The 19,929-nt window shown below is 37.7% G+C and overlaps 2 protein-coding genes across 3 annotated transcripts; one reads left to right on the forward strand and one right to left on the reverse strand.

Moving 5' to 3' along the window:
- The first annotated feature begins 980 nt into the window (after positions 1–980).
- On the forward strand, positions 981–12,923 carry P58IPK (dnaJ homolog subfamily C member P58IPK). The gene is made up of 11 exons (XM_074093170.1): positions 981–1,194; positions 1,278–1,388; positions 1,530–1,624; positions 2,912–3,016; positions 7,383–7,583; positions 7,774–7,899; positions 7,999–8,223; positions 8,741–8,858; positions 9,105–9,237; positions 9,603–9,732; positions 11,147–12,923. Exons 1-11 carry the CDS (start codon positions 1,116–1,118, stop codon positions 11,300–11,302), a joined length of 1,479 nt encoding a protein of 492 aa, XP_073949271.1. The 5' UTR covers positions 981–1,115; the 3' UTR covers positions 11,303–12,923.
- Positions 11,719–19,677, reverse strand: LOC141431892 (uncharacterized). 2 transcript variants are annotated; one of them, XM_074093189.1, is made up of 6 exons: positions 19,539–19,677; positions 16,806–16,979; positions 16,496–16,695; positions 15,977–16,226; positions 15,290–15,472; positions 11,719–14,411 (listed from the first exon to the last, which is right to left on the reverse strand). In XM_074093189.1, exons 2-6 carry the CDS (start codon positions 16,972–16,974, stop codon positions 14,083–14,085), a joined length of 1,131 nt encoding a protein of 376 aa, XP_073949290.1. In that variant the 5' UTR covers positions 16,975–16,979; positions 19,539–19,677; the 3' UTR covers positions 11,719–14,082. The 2 variants fall into 2 exon arrangements, with proteins under 2 accessions (XP_073949290.1, XP_073949283.1); XM_074093182.1 differs by lacking the exon at positions 19,539–19,677 and adding an exon at positions 19,000–19,088.
- Between the last annotated feature and the right edge of the window lie 252 nt (positions 19,678–19,929).

Consider the following 19,929-nt stretch of genomic DNA (forward strand, 5'->3'; position numbering starts at 1 on the left):
ACGCTGACCGCACGCCATTCCCTGCCGCTGGCGTCTGGCCAGTGCTGGCTGCTGGCCGCTTGCCGCGGCTAGCCGGTACTCGCCGCTGGCCGCTCCCCGCGGCTAGCCGGTGCTCACCGCTGGCCGCTCGCCGCGGCTAACTGGTGCTCGCCGCTAGCCGCTGGCCACTGCTACCCATACCCTAGAATATGTGTTAAGATGTACGTTAAGAAAGTAGAAATAAGGGACCTTGTAAAATATACATAAGAGAAATAAATAAATAAATAAAATCTCCCCAACCTGCTCCCCATATGATGGTCAAAATAGAAATAAAGGCGTGAAAGAAAAGATGAATGACACAGAGGACAGCTTAAAAGATAGAATGGAATGACAAAGAGAACAGAATGAAAAATGTAATAATAAGATAAAACACAAATAGTAGGTAGTAGTCATATGACCGTGTAGGTAGGTAGTTTAACCCACAAAGAAAGAAAGGTGAAGTATGTAAGAAAGATATAGGGTGCGGAATGATAGTACGAGGGGTAGGAAATGCGAGAACTGGAATGGAAGGAAAAAACAGAAATAGGCTCCAGCTATGTTGAAGGTAGTTTGTAAAATATGTCCGAGAGTCCAGGTGTCACATTTATCATTGACAATAAGTTCAAGTTATATGCCCTAATGTCGAATAGTCCATATGTCCGAGAGTCCAGGTGTCACATTGTTCATTGTCAAAAAGTTCAAGTTATAATGCCCTAATGTCAGATAGTTCTACGGTAGGTAGGAAGACTAGGAAGCTCGCGTTGCTCTAAGTTGACCGACCATGGACAATGTGACACCTGAACTTTCTGACATTTGGACATCATTTCGGCATAGAATAAGAGAACTCTCTTTTACTGTGATTTAAGATCCTTCATTTAGTCAAGCGTAACATACCATGTGAAAGATTGATCACTTCTCAAACTTTGCCAAATAACTACCGTGCTTATCGTTTTGAAATGTCTGATTTGGACCAATCAGGACAGACCACGAAAAGTGCCGAAGGAAAGATGGATTGCGGCTCTGTCAACTAATTAGTTTGTATTGAAATTACATGTAATTCACAATAAGATCAGCGACATTGAGAATTAAAATTAATAATGGACTACCTAGTGAATATAAACTGGAACAAAATAACACCATGCCTTGTTTTATTAGTGCTAGAAATAGTGTTAGAATGTGAGTTTACCAGTGACCGCTATTGGCCTGATTTTTACTGTAGATATTGCTGTGGGATTTTTATATTTTTGTGCGTTGAATAGTTTCAGATTGTGCGACTCCGGCGGAGGTGAACAAGCACCTGGAGCTGGGACGAGACTTCCTGGCCCGAGGGCAGCTCTCTGACGCGCTCACACATTACCACGCAGCAGTCGGTAAGTGCCCAGCATAGCTTATTCCTCGTTTCTACTCCTCTACTACGTAATTTCATATGGTACTGGCACAGTTTCTAAAACTTTTTTTAAGAATCTTCCTACTGGTACTTTACTAAGCATAAACCTTTTTTTGTTTCTTAGAGGGGGACCCACACAACTACCTCACGTACTTCAAGCGCGGTACCGTCTACTATGCACTTGGGAAAGCCAAATTTGCTCTGCAAGATTTTACTAAGGTATGAGTTTTTTTAGCTATAAATTCTGCTCTACTACACCAAAAACCTGTATCTCAAATAAGAAACACATTAGTTATTAGCACTATTGTGTAGCTCAAGACATTCTGCATGACATGGTATAAATAACTAGTTTTTTTTGTTTATTGAGATAGCGCCTTTTGGCTTATGAGGGCAGAATTATGTATGAGAATGATTATAATTACCTACTTTAGATCCTACATAGTTGTTAAGATAAATTGTATGTTGTATTGACATGTTATTACCTATTGTAACACAATAAATATACTCAGCAGCACAAAATTTGGCCCACCTTTCATACAAAATTACTGATTCTTCATAAATTTGAGGGCCAGATTTTTTGCCGATCAGTATATTTTGTATATTAGTCTGTTATGTTAGTACAATCTTTTATAGTATTATTCACCAAATACTAGTTTTCTTTAAATAGTACCTTGAGAAAGTACACTTTCATTAGATGTAAAATACAATCAATTAATACCCAATACTGATAACCTAGCCTTCATCATCATCATCATCCCAGCCTATATACGTCCCACTGCTGAGCACAGGCCTCCTCTCAGAATAAGAAGGCTTGGGCCATAGTTCCCACGCGGGCCCAGTGCGGATTGGGAACTTCACACACACCATTGAATTGCTTTGCAGATTTGTGCAGGTTTCCTCACGATGTTTTCCTTCACCGCAAAGCTCGTGGTAAATTTCAAATGTAATTCCGCACATGAATTTCGAAAAACTCAGAGGTGCAAGCCGGGGTTTGAACCTACGACCCTCAGCTTGAGAGGCGATAGGTCAAACCACTATGCCACCACGGCTTTTAACCTTTACCTAGCCTTGCTCAGGTTAAAACTAGTGAACACACATTTCTTCTGAAGATAGATAAACAAGAATTAGTGGTTTAATGGTGTAAGATTTGTTACATTGCAGTTTGCCTTCAATCTTCATCTAGTGTGATGTGATTCAACAGTTTTGAGTGAAATTTCTGCTTTAGGTTTTTCTTAATTTCACCAATGCTAAACAGTCGGGTATACTTATACCTACTCTGGATACACTTTTAAGACATGTCAATTCACACCCACACATCTCAAAAGTCTGTGTCATTTCATTATGTGACATTTCATTATCTAGTATTAAATCCTTTGCTGGCATTTGCACACCACGTATATACTGTATGAAACTTCTTTTAAATAAGTAACCTATGGTTTACCTCCCTCAACAGTTTTACCTTTCTGTGTTTTATTTATCTAGCATCTTGACATTGTTTGTCATTAGGTATTAGAATTGAAATCAGATTTCACATCAGCGCAGCTGCAACGAGCCAATGTCTACCTCAAACTAGCACAATATAGAGAAGCCAAGGATGATTTTCGCCAAGTTGTAAGTACATTTTCTATAATATTTGCTATTGGGTATCATGTGTAAAACTTTTTGAATTTAAATTATAATTGGTATAGCAGTAGTAATGGTAGTTGCTTTTGCGATTGAATAAGGAGGCAAGTATAAAATAATTACATTTAATTTTATGATTATAACTGTCATCAACCTCCAGCATCTAAAGGGATTTGACAGAACACCCCTGTAAAGATTTTTAAAGTGTAATTCGCTTTACGCCTTTAATGTGATACACTTTGTACATCAGTCATCATAAGAAAACATTTGTCAACTATAAAAAAATGTTGTATCAAACCAATTACAGAGGTGTTCTGTGAGACTAATCCAATCAGTTGCTGAAATATTTTGAATTTACTTTATAAGATGTTGTATAGTATATTATACATTGCCCACAACTTTGTCTGCATCCTGCATTGGGTTGCCAGATGATAATGTGATAAAGGAAGGCAGATGGGTTTAAAATGTAGGACATTAACAAGTAATAAAAGCCACATCCATAGTACTAGCTTAGCTTAGTAGCTTTGCTTAGTTTGGGTCTAGGTCAATTAGTGTAATTTGTCCCAAGATATTGTTATTATTATTAGCAGGTTGTAATAAATTACTTACAAGCTACAAGTACAAGTACCTGTAAGTATGTTGATTTCGCTGGGAGATTGCGGACTGTAAGAACGAATCTACTAATACTGGCCAGGATCGGCATGCGGTCACACACTTTCCGTTTGTATTAGTAGTCAGGCCAAAACCTTTAACAGAACTGTGAGTGTGTGACCTTTTGCGATTCTGACAGACTGATATCATCCGAAGAGCAGTTTATCTGTGGTGCCATTTAGAGACTGTTGTATTAGAAAGCTGTAAATTCGCATAAGTATATATGTTAACTATGCACACAGCCAAAGTGATATTTTTTTATGTATCATTATCATCATCATCATCATCGTCATATCAGCAATAGAAAGTCCTCTGTTGGACATAGGCCCCCCCATTGACCTCCGCTTGCTGCGTTTGGAAGCGTTTTTTTATAAATGTTCTCCCCTAAGTACACGTAAAGTGGGGAAGGTTTTTTTTTCGAAACATTGTTCCGTACCGTCAAAGAAATCGTTGTATAAATCACTTGTGTGCCTACACATCGTTGATTATCATCATGCATTGATAATATTTTGTATTTACATGCCTACTGAAATATAAAACTTGAATTTTATTTGTATTGCGCATACTTAAGTAATTTCACACTGATAAAGCATGAATATTTCTAAACATGTTTTATTATTCTATTACGTGCCGCGACATCGCTTATCTACGAAATTCAATTGTATTATGCAGCATGGTGTCTAAAGTACCAATAATTTTTAGTATAATACATTTTATTTGAATCAAAATTTACTGTACCTACCTACACTAGATAAAAAGTTCAAGAGTATGATTTTAAAATATTATATGATTTAGGTTTTCTCGTAGCGTAATTATAAGCAATATTTTTAATTAAGGATTTTGGTTATATTAGGTACCTAATTATTTTAATCAATGCACAAATTTTAATAATTTTGTACTTACACTGATTGAAATTTCTTCATTGAGAAATTAAGTCTTTCCATAAATTTTTGGACTTTAAGCCAAGAAGAACAAAAGATTTTTTAATAAATTCCAGATAAAAAAAAATTAAACTGTCATTTTAGAATTATTAGGTCAATTTACGTTACTATTTAACACTCAATTTAATTACATTTTTGTACCTACAGCCTTATTAAACAGAACTCTGTCTATATTGATGTTAAAGTAGGTACTTAATGCATGCTTTATCCTCCGAACGCCCAAGTCAAATTTTTGATATATGAACATCAAACTTTATGTAATTTATTATGATAGAGTTTGAAGTTCAAATTACAATAAGTCCTTTATAAAGGACACTGGGCGTTAGGAGGGTATAACGCGCGGCACAAGTAAACATATCTACTGGTTGCAGCGGAATAATTTTGATTACGTTACGATGGAAGCATGTTCAGATGATAACATTGTTCTGCATATATGGATGTTGCAAAAATAATTTATACTACAATACGAAATACGAAATACAAAACGCAATACGAAAGTCAAAAATGTGCTTGTTCTTTTACCCGAATGCGTATATTTATGGTATTGTATTTAAAAAAAAACAAATTACATATCAAGTTATATAATTAATAACACGTGTTTAAAACTTTACATATATTACCGATTTTAATTGTCAAGATAATGTACAATAAAACAGATGATAGTGACCTATCACTGATATGATTCCTAAATCATAGAAGAATAAAAACCGGCCAAGAGCGTGTCGGACACGCCCAAAATAGGGTTCCGTAGCCATTACGAAAAATAAGTTAAGCCATTAAGTAATATTTTTCTAAGGATTTCGTATTTTATACGGAATCTTCCAAGTTTAGGTATATTTTATACCTTAGGCTGCTATTTACTCATAAACTACTAATAATTCTCAAGCAAACTTAGCCGTTATAGTTTTCCTTGAAAGTTTGATATACTTAATACCATCCTGAATTTTTTAAAATTTTTCCGCCCATTGCTTTAGATTTTAAAGGGGGGGGGGACGCTCGATTTTAATGAAAATTTGCATTTTAAAGTTGAATATTTCTCAAACAAATCACTGAATCGAAAAATTATATTAGCAAACCCCTAATGGTTTTAAAAGACCTATCCAACGATACCCCACACTATAGGGGTGGGTGAGAAAAAAAAACATCCCCACTACGTCTATTGAAGGTGACCTTATTGAATTTTTAATTGTACCGTTTAGTCGGCATAGTTTACTTATATATTCGTGCAAAATTACAGCTTTCTAGCACTGATAGTCACTGAGCAAAGCCGCGGACAGACAGACAGACAGACAGGCAGGCAGGCAGACAGACAGACAGACAGACAGACAGACATACAGACATGGCGAAACTATAAGGGTTCCGTTTTTGCCATTTTGGCTCCGGAACCCTAAAAAGGCATAAGATGCGCCAGGTTTTGCAAGTTATTATTTTATGTCCACATTTTTCTCATTGTTTAGGCAGAACAATCGCCAGCTCATTTAAGGCCTATTTCACAACTCATTGATGTATTTTTTGTGACAGATAAATGTAGTGCTCTCTTTATTGGGATAAAAAAAAACAGAGACGGAATCACAGAGATATCGGTCTCCTAAAAAATCAAATTGGTCTTGAAGGCTAGAGGTGAATAGGCTGTTACTGAACCAGTGAGATACACCTTTGGCCTGTGTTTGGCGGTCAGTTTTATGTAAAAAAAATATCACAAAATAATTTAAGAGAGAAACAAGTCTTTAAACTGCTAACACAAATGGTCAGTTCAATTTCCATGTTAAAAAAATAGCCATACGACAGCTACTTTGGATATTTATTTGTACCTAGTTTTACACTTTCACTGTCCACGCATTACATCAGGTCAGGTGTACAGTCAAGGGCAAAGATATCGACAAGGCCCAAGTTACACAAATATGTATACACGACTTTATGCACTTAACGTTAAGGCCGTGTATACATATTGTTTCATCTCTCCTGTTCGGAAAGTTTAATTTTCATGGGTAGATAGCCGGGTGGAAAATATTTTTTTAATAAAATTTCGATTCGCCATGGAGTCGAAGATAATTGTATTACGTCAATGACACTTTTTTTTCACGTTTCGGCATGGCCACCTAGATGCACGTCGTGACCAAGGAGTTTATACTCGTGGAGGTTGAACACTGAACATCCGTTTGAAACAAGAAATTTGATCTTTATTACGTCACGAACATATTCCATCTCTTTCTTTAGTTAGGTTAAGAAAGAGATGGAAGTGATTCGAGAAATATGAAAGAAAGAGATGAAATATATAAATAAGTAATAAAGGTCAAACTTCTTCATTCGGCGTTCAACGTACACTTTTGTGTATAAACTCCTTGGTCGTGACCAACTCGATCTTTTTTTGTAGTCGGCCGTGGCAAGTGGCCAGTCGAAAAGGTACCGTTGGAGGTTGGATATAAGTAAATTCAATTTATTATGATTCTCATTTTTTGTAGTTTTTTACTTTCCTCACAGTCGAAATGAAAAGTAGAGTGTCTAACTCGGGTGAAATTACCCATTTCTCCTCGAACTATTGGCGCTCTCACTTCGTTCGAGCGCCAGAAATATCTCGGCTGGAATGGGTCACTTATTTCCACCCTTGGTTATCAATCTACTATTGCAACTTTGGCTGTGTCGATATCTTTGCCCTTGACTGTACAAGTAATGCACTGGTGACCTAGTTTGGTACGTCCTTGCATTACGAGTACATGTGGTATGAGAGCATTGTAGTACCATGTACCATGTGTTTTGAACAGACATACGCGGATCCATACAACGAAGAGGCTATAGCACAGTACCACAAGATCGACGAGTACATAGAGGAGATGATGCTAGTGGAAGCGTACTACCGCGGCGGCGACCACCGCGCGGCCGCGGAGCTCGCCACGCGTCTGCTCGAGGTGTCTCCCTGGTCTGCGCAGCTGAGACAGCTCCGGGCTGAATGCTATATTGCAATGGTAATATGTACCATATGTTTGTAAGACTATCCTGGCCCTCTAGAAAGCTTCTGCAATCTGATGTTGTGGGTGTGCACGAGTATTTGTGATGTGTTGTTTTAATAAAATAAAAAAAACTCCAAATCTGTTTGTGTCAGTGTAAAGTATTTTAAAAGTAAGTAATTTACATTTTTCTTTGTGTTCTTTTCAGAATGATCTCTTCTCGGCTGTTTCTGACATAAGATCTGTGAATCGACTACAGCAAGATTCTACGGATGGCTATTATAGACTAGCCACTTTATTGTATCAGCTGGGCCACGTCAGTGATGCTCTCAAGGTAAGCATATTATATATTCGAAGTTTTCGTTGTTTACATAAATAAGTGACTGATTTTGGAAATCAGATGTTATACAATGTTTTGTTCTTTACATAACAGGAAGTCCGCGAGTGCCTTAAACTGGACCCTGAACACAAGAAGTGTTTCCCTTTTTATAAGAAAATTAAGAAAGTTGACAAGTTGCTGCTGGACTGTGAAGAGCTAAGTGAAGCCAGAGACTATACTAAGTGTATGAGTAGTGCAGAGAAGGTCCTTAAAATTGAAGACGAAGTCTCTTTGGTCGTGTTTGAGGCGAAACGATGGCTTTGCAGCTGTGCAACTAAGGTAAGTTTTTGCATTTAGAAGGCTAACGAATGGATATTTATTTATTTGTCAATAAAAAGTAAAAAACCAATGCGCTGTAAAATTCAAATTATACACAAAAAACACACAAAAAAAAACATAAAAAACACAAGGAAGACATAAAAAAAACGAATTAGGGATTTTTGAACGTCATCGCGATATTTGAGATATGTATGTACGTCTTAAGTCATTGGTTTCCCAATCTTCCCAACATCAGACCATGATTATGATGATAATATTGTGACTTATCCGAAGCACTCCGAAGATAGCTAAATTAAAATACTCTACTGGATACTAAATGCCAAAATCATTCATGTGTTTACATATGGTTTATTAGTGCATTGTCGCATACCCACTAGTCGCCTTAATTTATCTTAGACTTGAATAGAAAAATAAAGCTATTAATTTTTAAGTTGTTTGCCGAATCTGATAGGTCGTTTTGATTTTAAATATGATTAAACCTATCAGTGATTTCAACATGCTTACGATTTTATTATAGGACGAACAATACACCGAAGCGCTGGGCCACTGCGCTGGCGCGCTGGCGATAAAGCAAGACGCAGGCGTACTCTGCGACCGCGCCGACGCTTTAGTCGGACTCGACATGTTCGATGATGGTAAGCTATAGTATAATTTAGCATTACCCCTTTATGGTTGAAGAAGTGAGAGGTGTATTCATTGCCGGCAATAATGCATTAATAAAAAAATATATATTTAAAGGACTTAGCTCTTTTCCAAAGCTTACCGCTAATCTCACTATCTTTCCTTTGCTTGCGTTATCTTTGTAATGAGGTGAAAATAACATACAATAAAACATTGATAATGATAAATGTTTTAACATAATAATGCATTATTTATTTCAGCCATACACATGTACAAAGACGCTTTAGAATTAGATGAAGGCTTCCAGAGAGCTAAAGATGGACTTAGTCGAGCGCAGAAATTACAGAAACAATCGGAACAAAGGGATTACTATAAGATTTTAGGAGTTAAGAGGTGAGTTATGGATGTTATGCTCATTGGCTGCTTGGTCTTGATGCACTTTGAATAGTTTTTAGGGCAACGTACCTGAATGGTCCAAACGGGCTGCGTTATCGTTGTCACTAAGCTGAATCTGAAGCTGAAGCTGAATGGTCAAATACGGGTTTTACAGCCAAACGTTCGGAGCCACAGTTTTAAATTTTTCACCAGGCATCTTATTGACCCAAAGCCATATAAATTATCAAAAAAATATTTTTAAAGTATCACAAAAGTGCCATTTGGACGGCTTATACTTACGCTACATTTGGCGCAGAAACCTAAATGTGCGAAGTCTGACACGTACTTAACCTGTTTTTTAAATACATTTATTTTTGGTACAGGACTGCTAATAAGCAGGAGATTACTAAGGCGTATCGTAAGGCCGCGCAGAAATGGCACCCTGACAATTACCAAGGAGATGAGAAGAAGGTCGCAGAGAAGAAATTCATAGACATCGCTGCAGCCAAAGAGGTATCGGTTCTAATACCATTACCAATACTAGTATCATATTTAGTTATCAGACTATAATATTATAAATGCGAAAGTTTGACTTTTGTTTGTTACCTCATCATGTCGATTCAGATGAAATTCGGTAGGTATAACTACAGTTAGTTTGAGTCCTGGGTAGGATATAGGATAGTTTTATCCCGGGAAATTGCATAGTTGCCGCGGGATAGTGATTAACGAAGTCTAAGCGGACGGAGTCGCGGGAAACAGCTAGTATAACAATAATAGCCACCCATGTTTTGTCATTCTAATATAGTAGTGCTGCACAAGAAAGGCGTTAAAAGAGACATTGGTAATAACCCGATAAACCTATTTTTCCATCTTTCTAAAGCATTTATAAAAAATACAAAAACAAGGACAAGAACTAGCCAATGGAGCAGGCCGACTTCTGCCCTAGGTTTTCCACCACCGAAATGATGATGATGTTCGGCATAATACATATCTTCTATGTCCCAAATTCCTAATGTTCAAATCCAATTGTTAAGATGGATTGAAGAAGATTGATAAATTGGTCCCTTCGGACACTTTGGAAACCAAAGGTTCGAAACCAGCTTAGAAAACAGTTTTTTTTTTCTTTTTGGGAAACCTGGTTTCGAATGAAAACTATTTTGTTCTTATACGAAACCAGTTACGAACGAACACTTTTTGTTCTTGCACGAAACTAGGATCACTTCTGGTTTTTTACTGAAAATTATTTTCACAGTAGTGTTTTTTTTTTTCAATCATAATCGACACAGGCAGTGTTGACGGAGCTCCGCTAACGCGGAGTAAACTTAAACATTTAAACTTAACATAACCTAAACCTACTTATGTTTCTGTGTCGATTAAAATTGGGTAATTTAAATTTGTGAATGAGTTTCTAAAGAAGATTCTATGTTCTGTATGGGTAACCAGTTTAGGAAACAGAATTAGTTTTCTTCATTCGAAACCAGGTTTCCGTAAAAGAAAAATAACTCTGTTTTCTAAACTGGTTTCGAACCTTTGGTTTCCAAAGTGGCCGAAGGGTAATTGGTTACCATATCTTGGTTAGAGATGTGTGACAATTGCAGAATATGTTAAACTATCAAATGCCATCAAGTAATCTACGAACGCATGTGACAGGGGGCATTGGAACTCGTTCGGTCCATAGTCGATACCACCGAGATGGTGTTAGGGTGCGGCTCACTAACATCACTATCTCGATCATTCATTGTTTGAAATAAAGCTTGCTTTTTTTGCATCAACCGATTACATTAAATACAGATATTTAGGTAGGTACTCAACATGCTTTTTTTTGTGGTGTACTCTTTAGACCACCTATGAACGTGAGTGGGGTAGAGTATGAGGTGTTCTTGTAACCTTATGGGATTTAGACTTAAGAGTTATGGTGTTGGCGCAGGTGCTGACGGACCCAGAGAAGCGTGCGCAGTTCGACGCAGGGGTCGACCCCCTTGACCCCGAGGCGCAGCGTGGCGGTGGCGGCCCCTTCAACAATCCCTTCCATCACTTCCAACAGGGCGGCTCGCCCTTCCAGTTCAAGTTCCACTTTAACTAACATATCAATATTATACATACCGTGTAATAACGCCCTGATACCCAGTACCCACCAAGCGAGTGAAGCCAACTACGATGTATGCGGTCTGCCAATGCTCATTACAAATGTTCCGTTAATGGGGAATGGATGAAAATGGGCTATGGAACAACCCGTAACCGACCGGACTGTCGTAATTTGGCGGTAAACAAAACACTTTAATTTTTTAAAATTTATTGATGCTAAAAAAAATCATCCGTTCCTCATTGTGCGCTTCACTATTTAACTGATTATACCAAACTCCATTCAAAGCATTATTCCAATGCATCATGCTTCTATGATATAATTTTTCAAGTTACATAGAAAACATTCATGTACTGATTTCCTAAAAAAGTGAATTGACGACATGACTGAAGTAGTAAGCATTCAAGCTTTCGAGGCCCGAAAGAGATTTATTTTTTTGCCATTATAACTTCTTAAAGTTAAGTCAAGCTATTTTTTATTCTAGTACAATTTTATTTTACAAGCGATTATGTTAAAATTCAGAATTATCGCTTTCACACATGCGCGTAAATGCGTATGCTTCTGAATGTAAGAACTATTTCTAGCAGAAGGCATCTGCCTCAATATATCATTAATGGCATATCTTTGGAATTTTACTTTATGTGTCATAAATTCACTATATATTATTATCTTTTAATACACCACCTGCGGTTTAAGTTAAATTTGATTGGCTTTAAATGCAAGAAAATAAGCCGCTTTTTCAAAACTAGTCCTTGGTGTAACGAGTAATGATGCAAGCTCCAAATAAAATAAAGTATGATGAGTATAAAAGACACACTCGTTATTTAATTTTAACGCGAAAAAGTAATGTACTTTTACTTCTATGAATAAGATTTTTTTACTCGCTTGTATTCTTGCTAAGCACAATTTTATTTATAGCTATGGTTGACCGCCTTTCGAGCTAGGTCATCGAGTTTAGTTTATTTATCTATGAGTTTGACTTGCTCATGTCACGCTTGTTTTAAGAAAACCCTTGGCTTAACGCCGTATTTGTCACTTAATCATACCGTCTCATACAAATTAATCTGCTGCATTGCTGGTAAACCGAATGGACTGTTTTTTTTTTAAGTTGAATATAAACGGGGCGTCGGTTGTTGAACCCAGTGTGTAACTAATTTATTACACAAAAATATATATTTGTCCTGCTCTATAGAGGCCCTAATTATGGAATTATAATGTTCGAATTTATATTACAGGATTTATCGTATTATATGACAACGCGCGGATTTCAAAACAAAGTACAAAAACGCATTTGAAACCAGCTCTAAACAGTATAAATACAGTTATTTACAAGTATACAATAATGAAACGATAACAGCAAAAATCAGTGTGAAGTTTTTGTAATGCCTTATTCTTATAACTACTATAGTCAGCTAGCGCCTGGGGCAATACAAAGACTAACCTCATTATTCATAAAAGCTTATTAAGCTTAGCTTTTGTTAGCGTATGATAACTCATTGTCGACTTAACATTGACATTTGGCTTTGCCAGACACAGGCAAAACATACATTATGTTATAACAAGTTTGTATTTTTTTTTTGAATAAAGGGGTAAATATCTACGAAATCCGATTTGAAATGCACAGCGTGTTAATTACTTCAAAGGTACATTTCCGATTCTTCCGAAGGACTCAGCTTATGCGTTGATAATAAACGTTTGAGATCTCTTAGTTTAATACAGCCAGGTGTATATTTATCAGAATTGAAACGCTAGACTTACTCATTCATAGTGGGTAAAATAAGCTTGCTCAATTTTGATAGATAATGACCACATGGTTAGCCGGACGTTAGGGCCGCATGGTAAAATAATAATTTCCCTCAACTTATACATGTGGGTTGACTGACACTTTAACCTCCTGCCAGAGTGCCTCCTGCACTACCAGAAATTAACTGTGTCCATTCATGTAAAAATGAAATGCGGTCCTAACATTAATTTACAGAGTAATAATTTATTTTACATAGGTTATTTTGTTGTGATTCTTGTATCTTTGTAAATATTCTATAATAATAAGTCATTACGATAGAAACGTTGTTTTATATTTACTACTGTCCCAGCGAACTTCGTACCGCCGACTTAACTGACAATGAATTTCGTGTTAACTTTTAGCTAATTAATAAAAATGAGTGCAAATTAATATTAAGTTAATAGTTTATTAGAATAATAAGGTTTAAATAAAACAAACTCAGGTTAGGGCACCATTATTATAAATTATAACTCATGAATGGCTCGACAGATTTTGATGGATGGTACTAAAATTGACAGAATGATGTAGAATTATTGAGACCAATCGATTTTTATTTCAAAATCTAAAATACGCCGTTATCCGAATATTGTGGGTATATATTGTCGGTTCCAAACCTTTATTTCAATTCTTTCAATTCTTTAATTTGAGGGGAGAATTAACCGTATCGACGGGACGAACATCAAATGTTTGACAGTTTCGAAACCTATGAATATTTTGTATGGGAAAATAGTGGGAAAATGTTTTTATTTTATTTTATTTTTCGACAATTTTCCAATGTTTTTAATAGTTATTCTGCTATTCGGGAGGGAAACAAATACAACAAATCAAAAACCATGCAATTCGGTCTAGCCGTTTTCGAGTTATAAGTGTTCGAAACTAGACTTTGTTTTATATTAAGATTTACGATACACATTAAATATGCTTGTCTTCGTTACAATATTTAAATTAAACTCAGTCTTTTTAAATACTTGAGATATCTCTTATAACATGTGTGTTATTACGAGGGAGATAAATATTTTGTGATGGACGCATTTCCATTTCTTAGTTTTCTCGCGATCCTTTCGATTTCGTTGCTCAGTTTGGCTTTGTCCTCCGCTTTTTCGCAGAGGTATCTGTGCTTGAGGCCACAGTCCTGACCTCTGTAGACGTAGGCGCGGGCGGCAGGGTCGTAAACTAGTGCGAGGCAGCGGCCCTCGCCGACAATGGTAATGGCTGTCGTGGAATTGCCGGAAGTTTCAGCAGTGGAGTTGCCCGCTACGGGCCGTGCTGAGTTGGACCAGATCCAGAGAAGTCCGGGGTTAAGACCGCCGGTCCACCAGTCCAGCGCTGTTTACAATCGAAAGTTAATTTAATCTATCAACGTAATACCTTTAATCAGGTAATTGCTGTATATTTCTTTATTTATTTCGGGGATCTCGGCAACGGCTCTAACGATTTCGATGAAAATTGCTATGTGGGGGGTTTCGGTTTTACACCCTTTTTATTTGAGACATTTAACGCGTTAAGAGCGATACAAGCCAATTTTGACTCACATTAGACTTTCACTTGCATCAGAAAATTCGTTGTCTCTGTCAATAATTCATGTTTTATGCCCGAAGAATACTTTAAACCAGATGGAATCTGCCAATTATTTTAAGCTCGAGAATGTACCATCAGCCAAGTGTGGTGTTTTTTTTATTGTATAATTGTTTTTTTTAGTGTTTTATTAATTTTGATTTTTGGTCATTTTCTGGAATAAGTATTTATAAGTAAATAAATATGTAATGACTCGTCGTAAATTTAAGTTGATATGAAAGACAAGTACATATTACATACATTTTACTTGCCCCGATATCGTATCGGCGTCAGATACCGATATCGGGGCAAGTAAAATGTATGAAATATGTACTTAGGTACCTGTCTTTCAGATTATCCGATCCAATATCGGATCATATTTCATACATTTTGCTTGCCCCGATATCGTGTCGGCGTCCGATACCGATATCGGATCGGATAATCTGAAAACGCTCTAAAGTTGATAATTTTATTGTTTGCATTTCACAAAACAATAACGCGAATAGACGTATCTGTCAACTTGAAAGTTCGACTTTAGCGACATATTCACTTGATAGGAACTTGTTTAAAAATGTATAGACCACTTATTTGGCTGATGGTACCTACCTACTTAAACACGTAAATGGTGCGATCTGGAAAATTTAACGAACCTTTTTGCTTCTTGTCAGAGAGCAGGTGTGCGAGCACTTTCCGGCGTTCCTTTTCTCCCTCGAGCTCGATCAGGTTGCTGCGCAAGCGGCGACATGCCAGGTTCGCAGTCTTCCAGTCTGCGGGCTCCGGCGAGAAGTGGTAGCATGTGTCGCCCACGCGGCTGAAGTTCGCTACGCAGGGCTCTGTAAAGTGATCATTAAGTTACTTAAAAATATATAAATACCGTACTCGTATGGCTAACCGACTTGTTCACTTTATTTGGCCACTGAGAGACTCGATGGAATCAAAATCGTACCTCAAGCGGCTCATAAGCCTGAAACTAACTAAGTAGGTCCTTAATGTGTCAAGCGAGCCGCCTCCTGAGGTGATTACAACTAGCAGAGGTAAGTATACGGTATACAACGCAAGTATGCGTGTATGAGAGGACCTCAAGAAGTTGGACATTTTTCAATTTATTTCGATTTGTGCAAGCAAACAATCTCACTCAAAATTCGTATATTACCTTCCGTATTCCGTATCCGATTTCCGTATTCTGTATCACAACGGAACTTTTTTCAGTCAGCTGTTTTAGACGGTCAACTATCGTTTAACATGTTATGGTCCAATCCAACTTGTTTGAGCTCTACGTGGCTCTACCCATGCAACTACTATTCTAAAGCAGGTGAAAATCACATAGTTATATTTACCCGCTTGATGAGTAGTTCCTGCGACTAATATGTGCATGGACTCTTCTAATTTTCGTAGCCGTTTCTCCATTAGATCAGCGCGATATACCAGCTTTTCAATGGCCGAGAGCAAGTATAAGTCGGTTTCGGTGACCTGCTTGCGCGGCGGGTCGTCTACTCGGTCTATTGAATTGGGTCTCTGCGGTTGTTGTTGTTGTTGTTGTTGTTGTTGTGGATAGGGAGGTACCGGTTTATTCTGCTGAGGCGGCGGCTGTCGAATTAAATTTACAAATTTTTAGGTATAATCCTATATGTAGGGGATATAGTTAGGTACTGATCAACTAATTTTAACACTCATTAGAGAAAGGGCAAGCGAAAGAAAATAATGAGGTTAATCCATATATATATCAATATAGGCACCGATGGCACTAAGTACCTACTACGAAGTATCACGATATCTTGCCTAAGTATATAAAGCATGTTATGCTGCTTCCGTGCTTATACATTTACCATGATTGTTATGCGGGCCGTCTTACTTACATAACTGGGTTTGAACTTATCCTTGTAAGGGTTTGGCGGTCGATTGACAATCTTTCCGGGGCCTGGCGGCACGGGCGGCGCGGGCGCCCATTCCTCGTAGGGCCGCGGCTGCGTGGGCGGCAGCGGCGGCGGCATTAAAGGACCGTCAATGCGATCCGTGATGTAATAGCCAGAAGATGGCGGAAGCGCCATTATTCTCCCTATTCAACGAGACACAAAAAAATGGAGTCAATTTTAAGTATCAAATTGAAATGCAAGTGGCATTAATGATAATGATTGTTTAAATATTTAACCGAGTGGGTAATTTTACCTTGTCTGCCAGAGCGTTCCATACTAGCAGAGGTTGCCCAATCTTCTAACAATGTGCTCCATGGCCCTGTGTCGTGGACATCACAAGAGTCGTTCGAGTCGGTTGAGTTCGATGAATTTACGGAGTTTATTAAGAACACAGTGACGATTGCTACTAAAAGGTTCTTCATTTTGCCTGTAAATAGAAAAGTGCGTGGTTTTTATATAACGCTACATCATATGTACAGCGCTGAAATGCAGCCTACAGTTACGTTACTACAGAGGTATTGAGACCCAGAACATTGCGGATAAAGCTGCAGATGCCTACCGCAGAATGCATAGGACTAGGTATTCTATACAGATACCTACCTACGTGTATATTAAGTAGATACATATCGGTATATATCATGGATGCAAGTTGCATAAAGTTACGTCCATACAATAAGAGTTGTAAGAATAATAATTGATGCCGGTCGACCCTGTAGGTACATATTGAGGAGTAAAGCAAAAGTACATTTTTTTTTAACAAAATATGGAACCGACTTCAAAAACCTTGAAAATAATTTTCTACTTGTTTGAAGTCGGTGCCTCAGCACGAGACGTCTACCTCACCAACATACTAAGTATATATTGGGCTTAAATCACTCTTGCTGGCTCATGCTGAGGCTCCGACTTCAAACTAGTAGAAAAATATTTATTTTTTACATTTTTTGTAAAAAAAAATTACATGATTTTTAGTGATAAGTAGCGAAAGTGCATCCTCCCTCACATCGATTCCATTGAGCTCAAACACGGCATAGTTATATTATTTTATAACAGAGTACCGGTACCTACGGTCTTCTTTATCAGGGCCAGTTCACCAAATGATACTTTCTGAATGTAAATATTTGACTTGGTGTTAAAAATGCCAAAATCGTTAAAGGAATGCTTTAAAAATTCGAGGGTTGCTCTCGATTTTTCTGAGATCCCATCATCAGATCCTTACTTGGTGTCAATGGAACCACCTCGGAAGTAAGTCTTTTTAAACAAAAAAAGAAGGCGGAGTTATCGCGTAATAAACACACAAAAAAACACAGACGATTTGAGAACCTCCTCCTTTTTTGAAGTCAGTTGAAAACAAAGAATAGCTCGTGTTGTGTTTTTTCTTCGTTGTAATGAACTAGTACTAGTAATTTGACGACACATTGTTGTTGTTGCCCCATTGGTGCGGTAGCGTCACGTCGGGGTCACGGCGAACGGTCACGTCTGCGTGGCGTAACGTTACGTAACGCCGGTGAAAGTGGCCGGGACGGCATCCGCTAGCGCCGGTGTAAACAAGGACTCCGAGGCGGTTTCACGATATCCGTTTCGTGGTAATCCGTGTTACTTACTGGTATTTCCCCAGTCGGTGGGACATTGTGCAAGTGGTGAGCTAATAACGCAGGCAAATTGAATTGAACACACCCTGATTACAAAGTGGGGCGAAATGTGGTGAACACGCACTGATATCTGTGTTTATTTTTTTTAAGTAAATGCAGACAAACGGGCAGACGTTTCACCTGATGTTAAGTGATTACCGTCGCCAATAGACATCCGCAGCACCATCAGAACTACAGATGCGTTGCCGGTCTTAGCGGACGAGATGTGGATATTTATTTATCTATCTATAAGTTTGGGAAATATTTATTGTGTAGCAGTTGTAGTGGTAGGTACGTAATAATAATAATATTAAATGCAATAACTCCATAAATAGGAATCTCATCAATGAGTGGGTGAGTTGCGGTAATGCATAGAGGGTAGGGGAACGCTACTTTGCGTTGCTTCAAAACGCAGACATTAAGATCAAAAGAATAATTTATGACTCTAATGTAGCAGATGGGCACTATCTATATATTTTATTACCCAAAGTGCTATTACTTAATTGTAGCTACAGTGGAATATAAAAATCCATGTCAAAATACATAGTCGAACATAGATCCTCCTCCTTTTCTGAAGTCGGTTAAAAATGTGTGTGAGTCAATCAATAAATGATGGAGTTCAAAAAGTACCTAGTGATCCTCCGATCAACTAGGTACGGTACGGTAAGGTCTCCGTTAATTAAAAATAACATGAAAATGGTTTTTGGAACTCCACTCAAATAGGTACTTACGAGTATGTTATGAGTTCTCATGAGATTTTGATCCCTAGATATTTATAAATGAAAAGTTAGCTCTAGCTAGTTAAAATGGTAGCTCTACCTTTTGACACCGCAACCGGTGTGAGCACGACCCAGCAGGATAGATTGAAACCCATAGTATATAGGTGAGGTAGACGACTATTGTTCCATTCCTGCTGGCTCGTGCTGAGGCACCGACTTCGAGCTAGTAGGTACCTAGAAAAATATTTTCAGTGGTTTTGTAGTCGGTTCCATTTTCCGTTATTTTTTACTTTTTTGTTAAAAAATTTTTTTTTTTTATTAGACACTACAACGATGAGACTACAGAGGAGAGTGAAGGTGCAAATAGGTACGCCAATGACAGCTGACGATAGTAGAAAATAAAACATTATAAAATTCGCAGCATTTTACTTCGCCTGTAACTCCATTGGAACCAGCACGGTACGAATGCAGAAGTCGCAGGTTCGTGGTCTGCTAGATAACATATAAAAGTTTTGTAAAGTCAGACTAGTAGTCTGACTTTATAGTAAACTAGTAGACTTAATTTAACTTAAATTACGTAAACTAGAAGCTGATTGAGAGTTATTATTACCAAATCAAAAATTAGAAAGTATCGCTTACCTATAATTTATTCCAATAAACGGATCTCTCCTCAGACCACAGGCGAGCGTGCGATCACAGGCCACTTTTACTGTGAATCGGAGAAAAGTCACAACACGTGGATAACCGTGAGGCGCGCACCACTCTCTCGTTATATTTGAAGACATATCATAGCGTGGGGCCCTGGCATTGTTGGAAGTGGGGGCTGCCACTTATTAACAATGAAATATTTTGAAAGTTGAATGTCAGTCTTATCTTATGAGGTGAGGAGGGGTAGGTGGTTCCTGGAATTGTCTTCATTTTACAAACACGTAAGATTCCACGCATATAGTAGGCATATTCATCAGTATAGGTAGGTATTAAACGTGAACTAAAATCAAACTATAAGTAGTAGGAAAAAAGTGACCAATCA

Source organism: Choristoneura fumiferana, chromosome Z (assembly GCF_025370935.1).
Source record: "Choristoneura fumiferana chromosome Z, NRCan_CFum_1, whole genome shotgun sequence".
NCBI classification, from domain to species: domain Eukaryota; kingdom Metazoa; phylum Arthropoda; class Insecta; order Lepidoptera; family Tortricidae; genus Choristoneura; species Choristoneura fumiferana.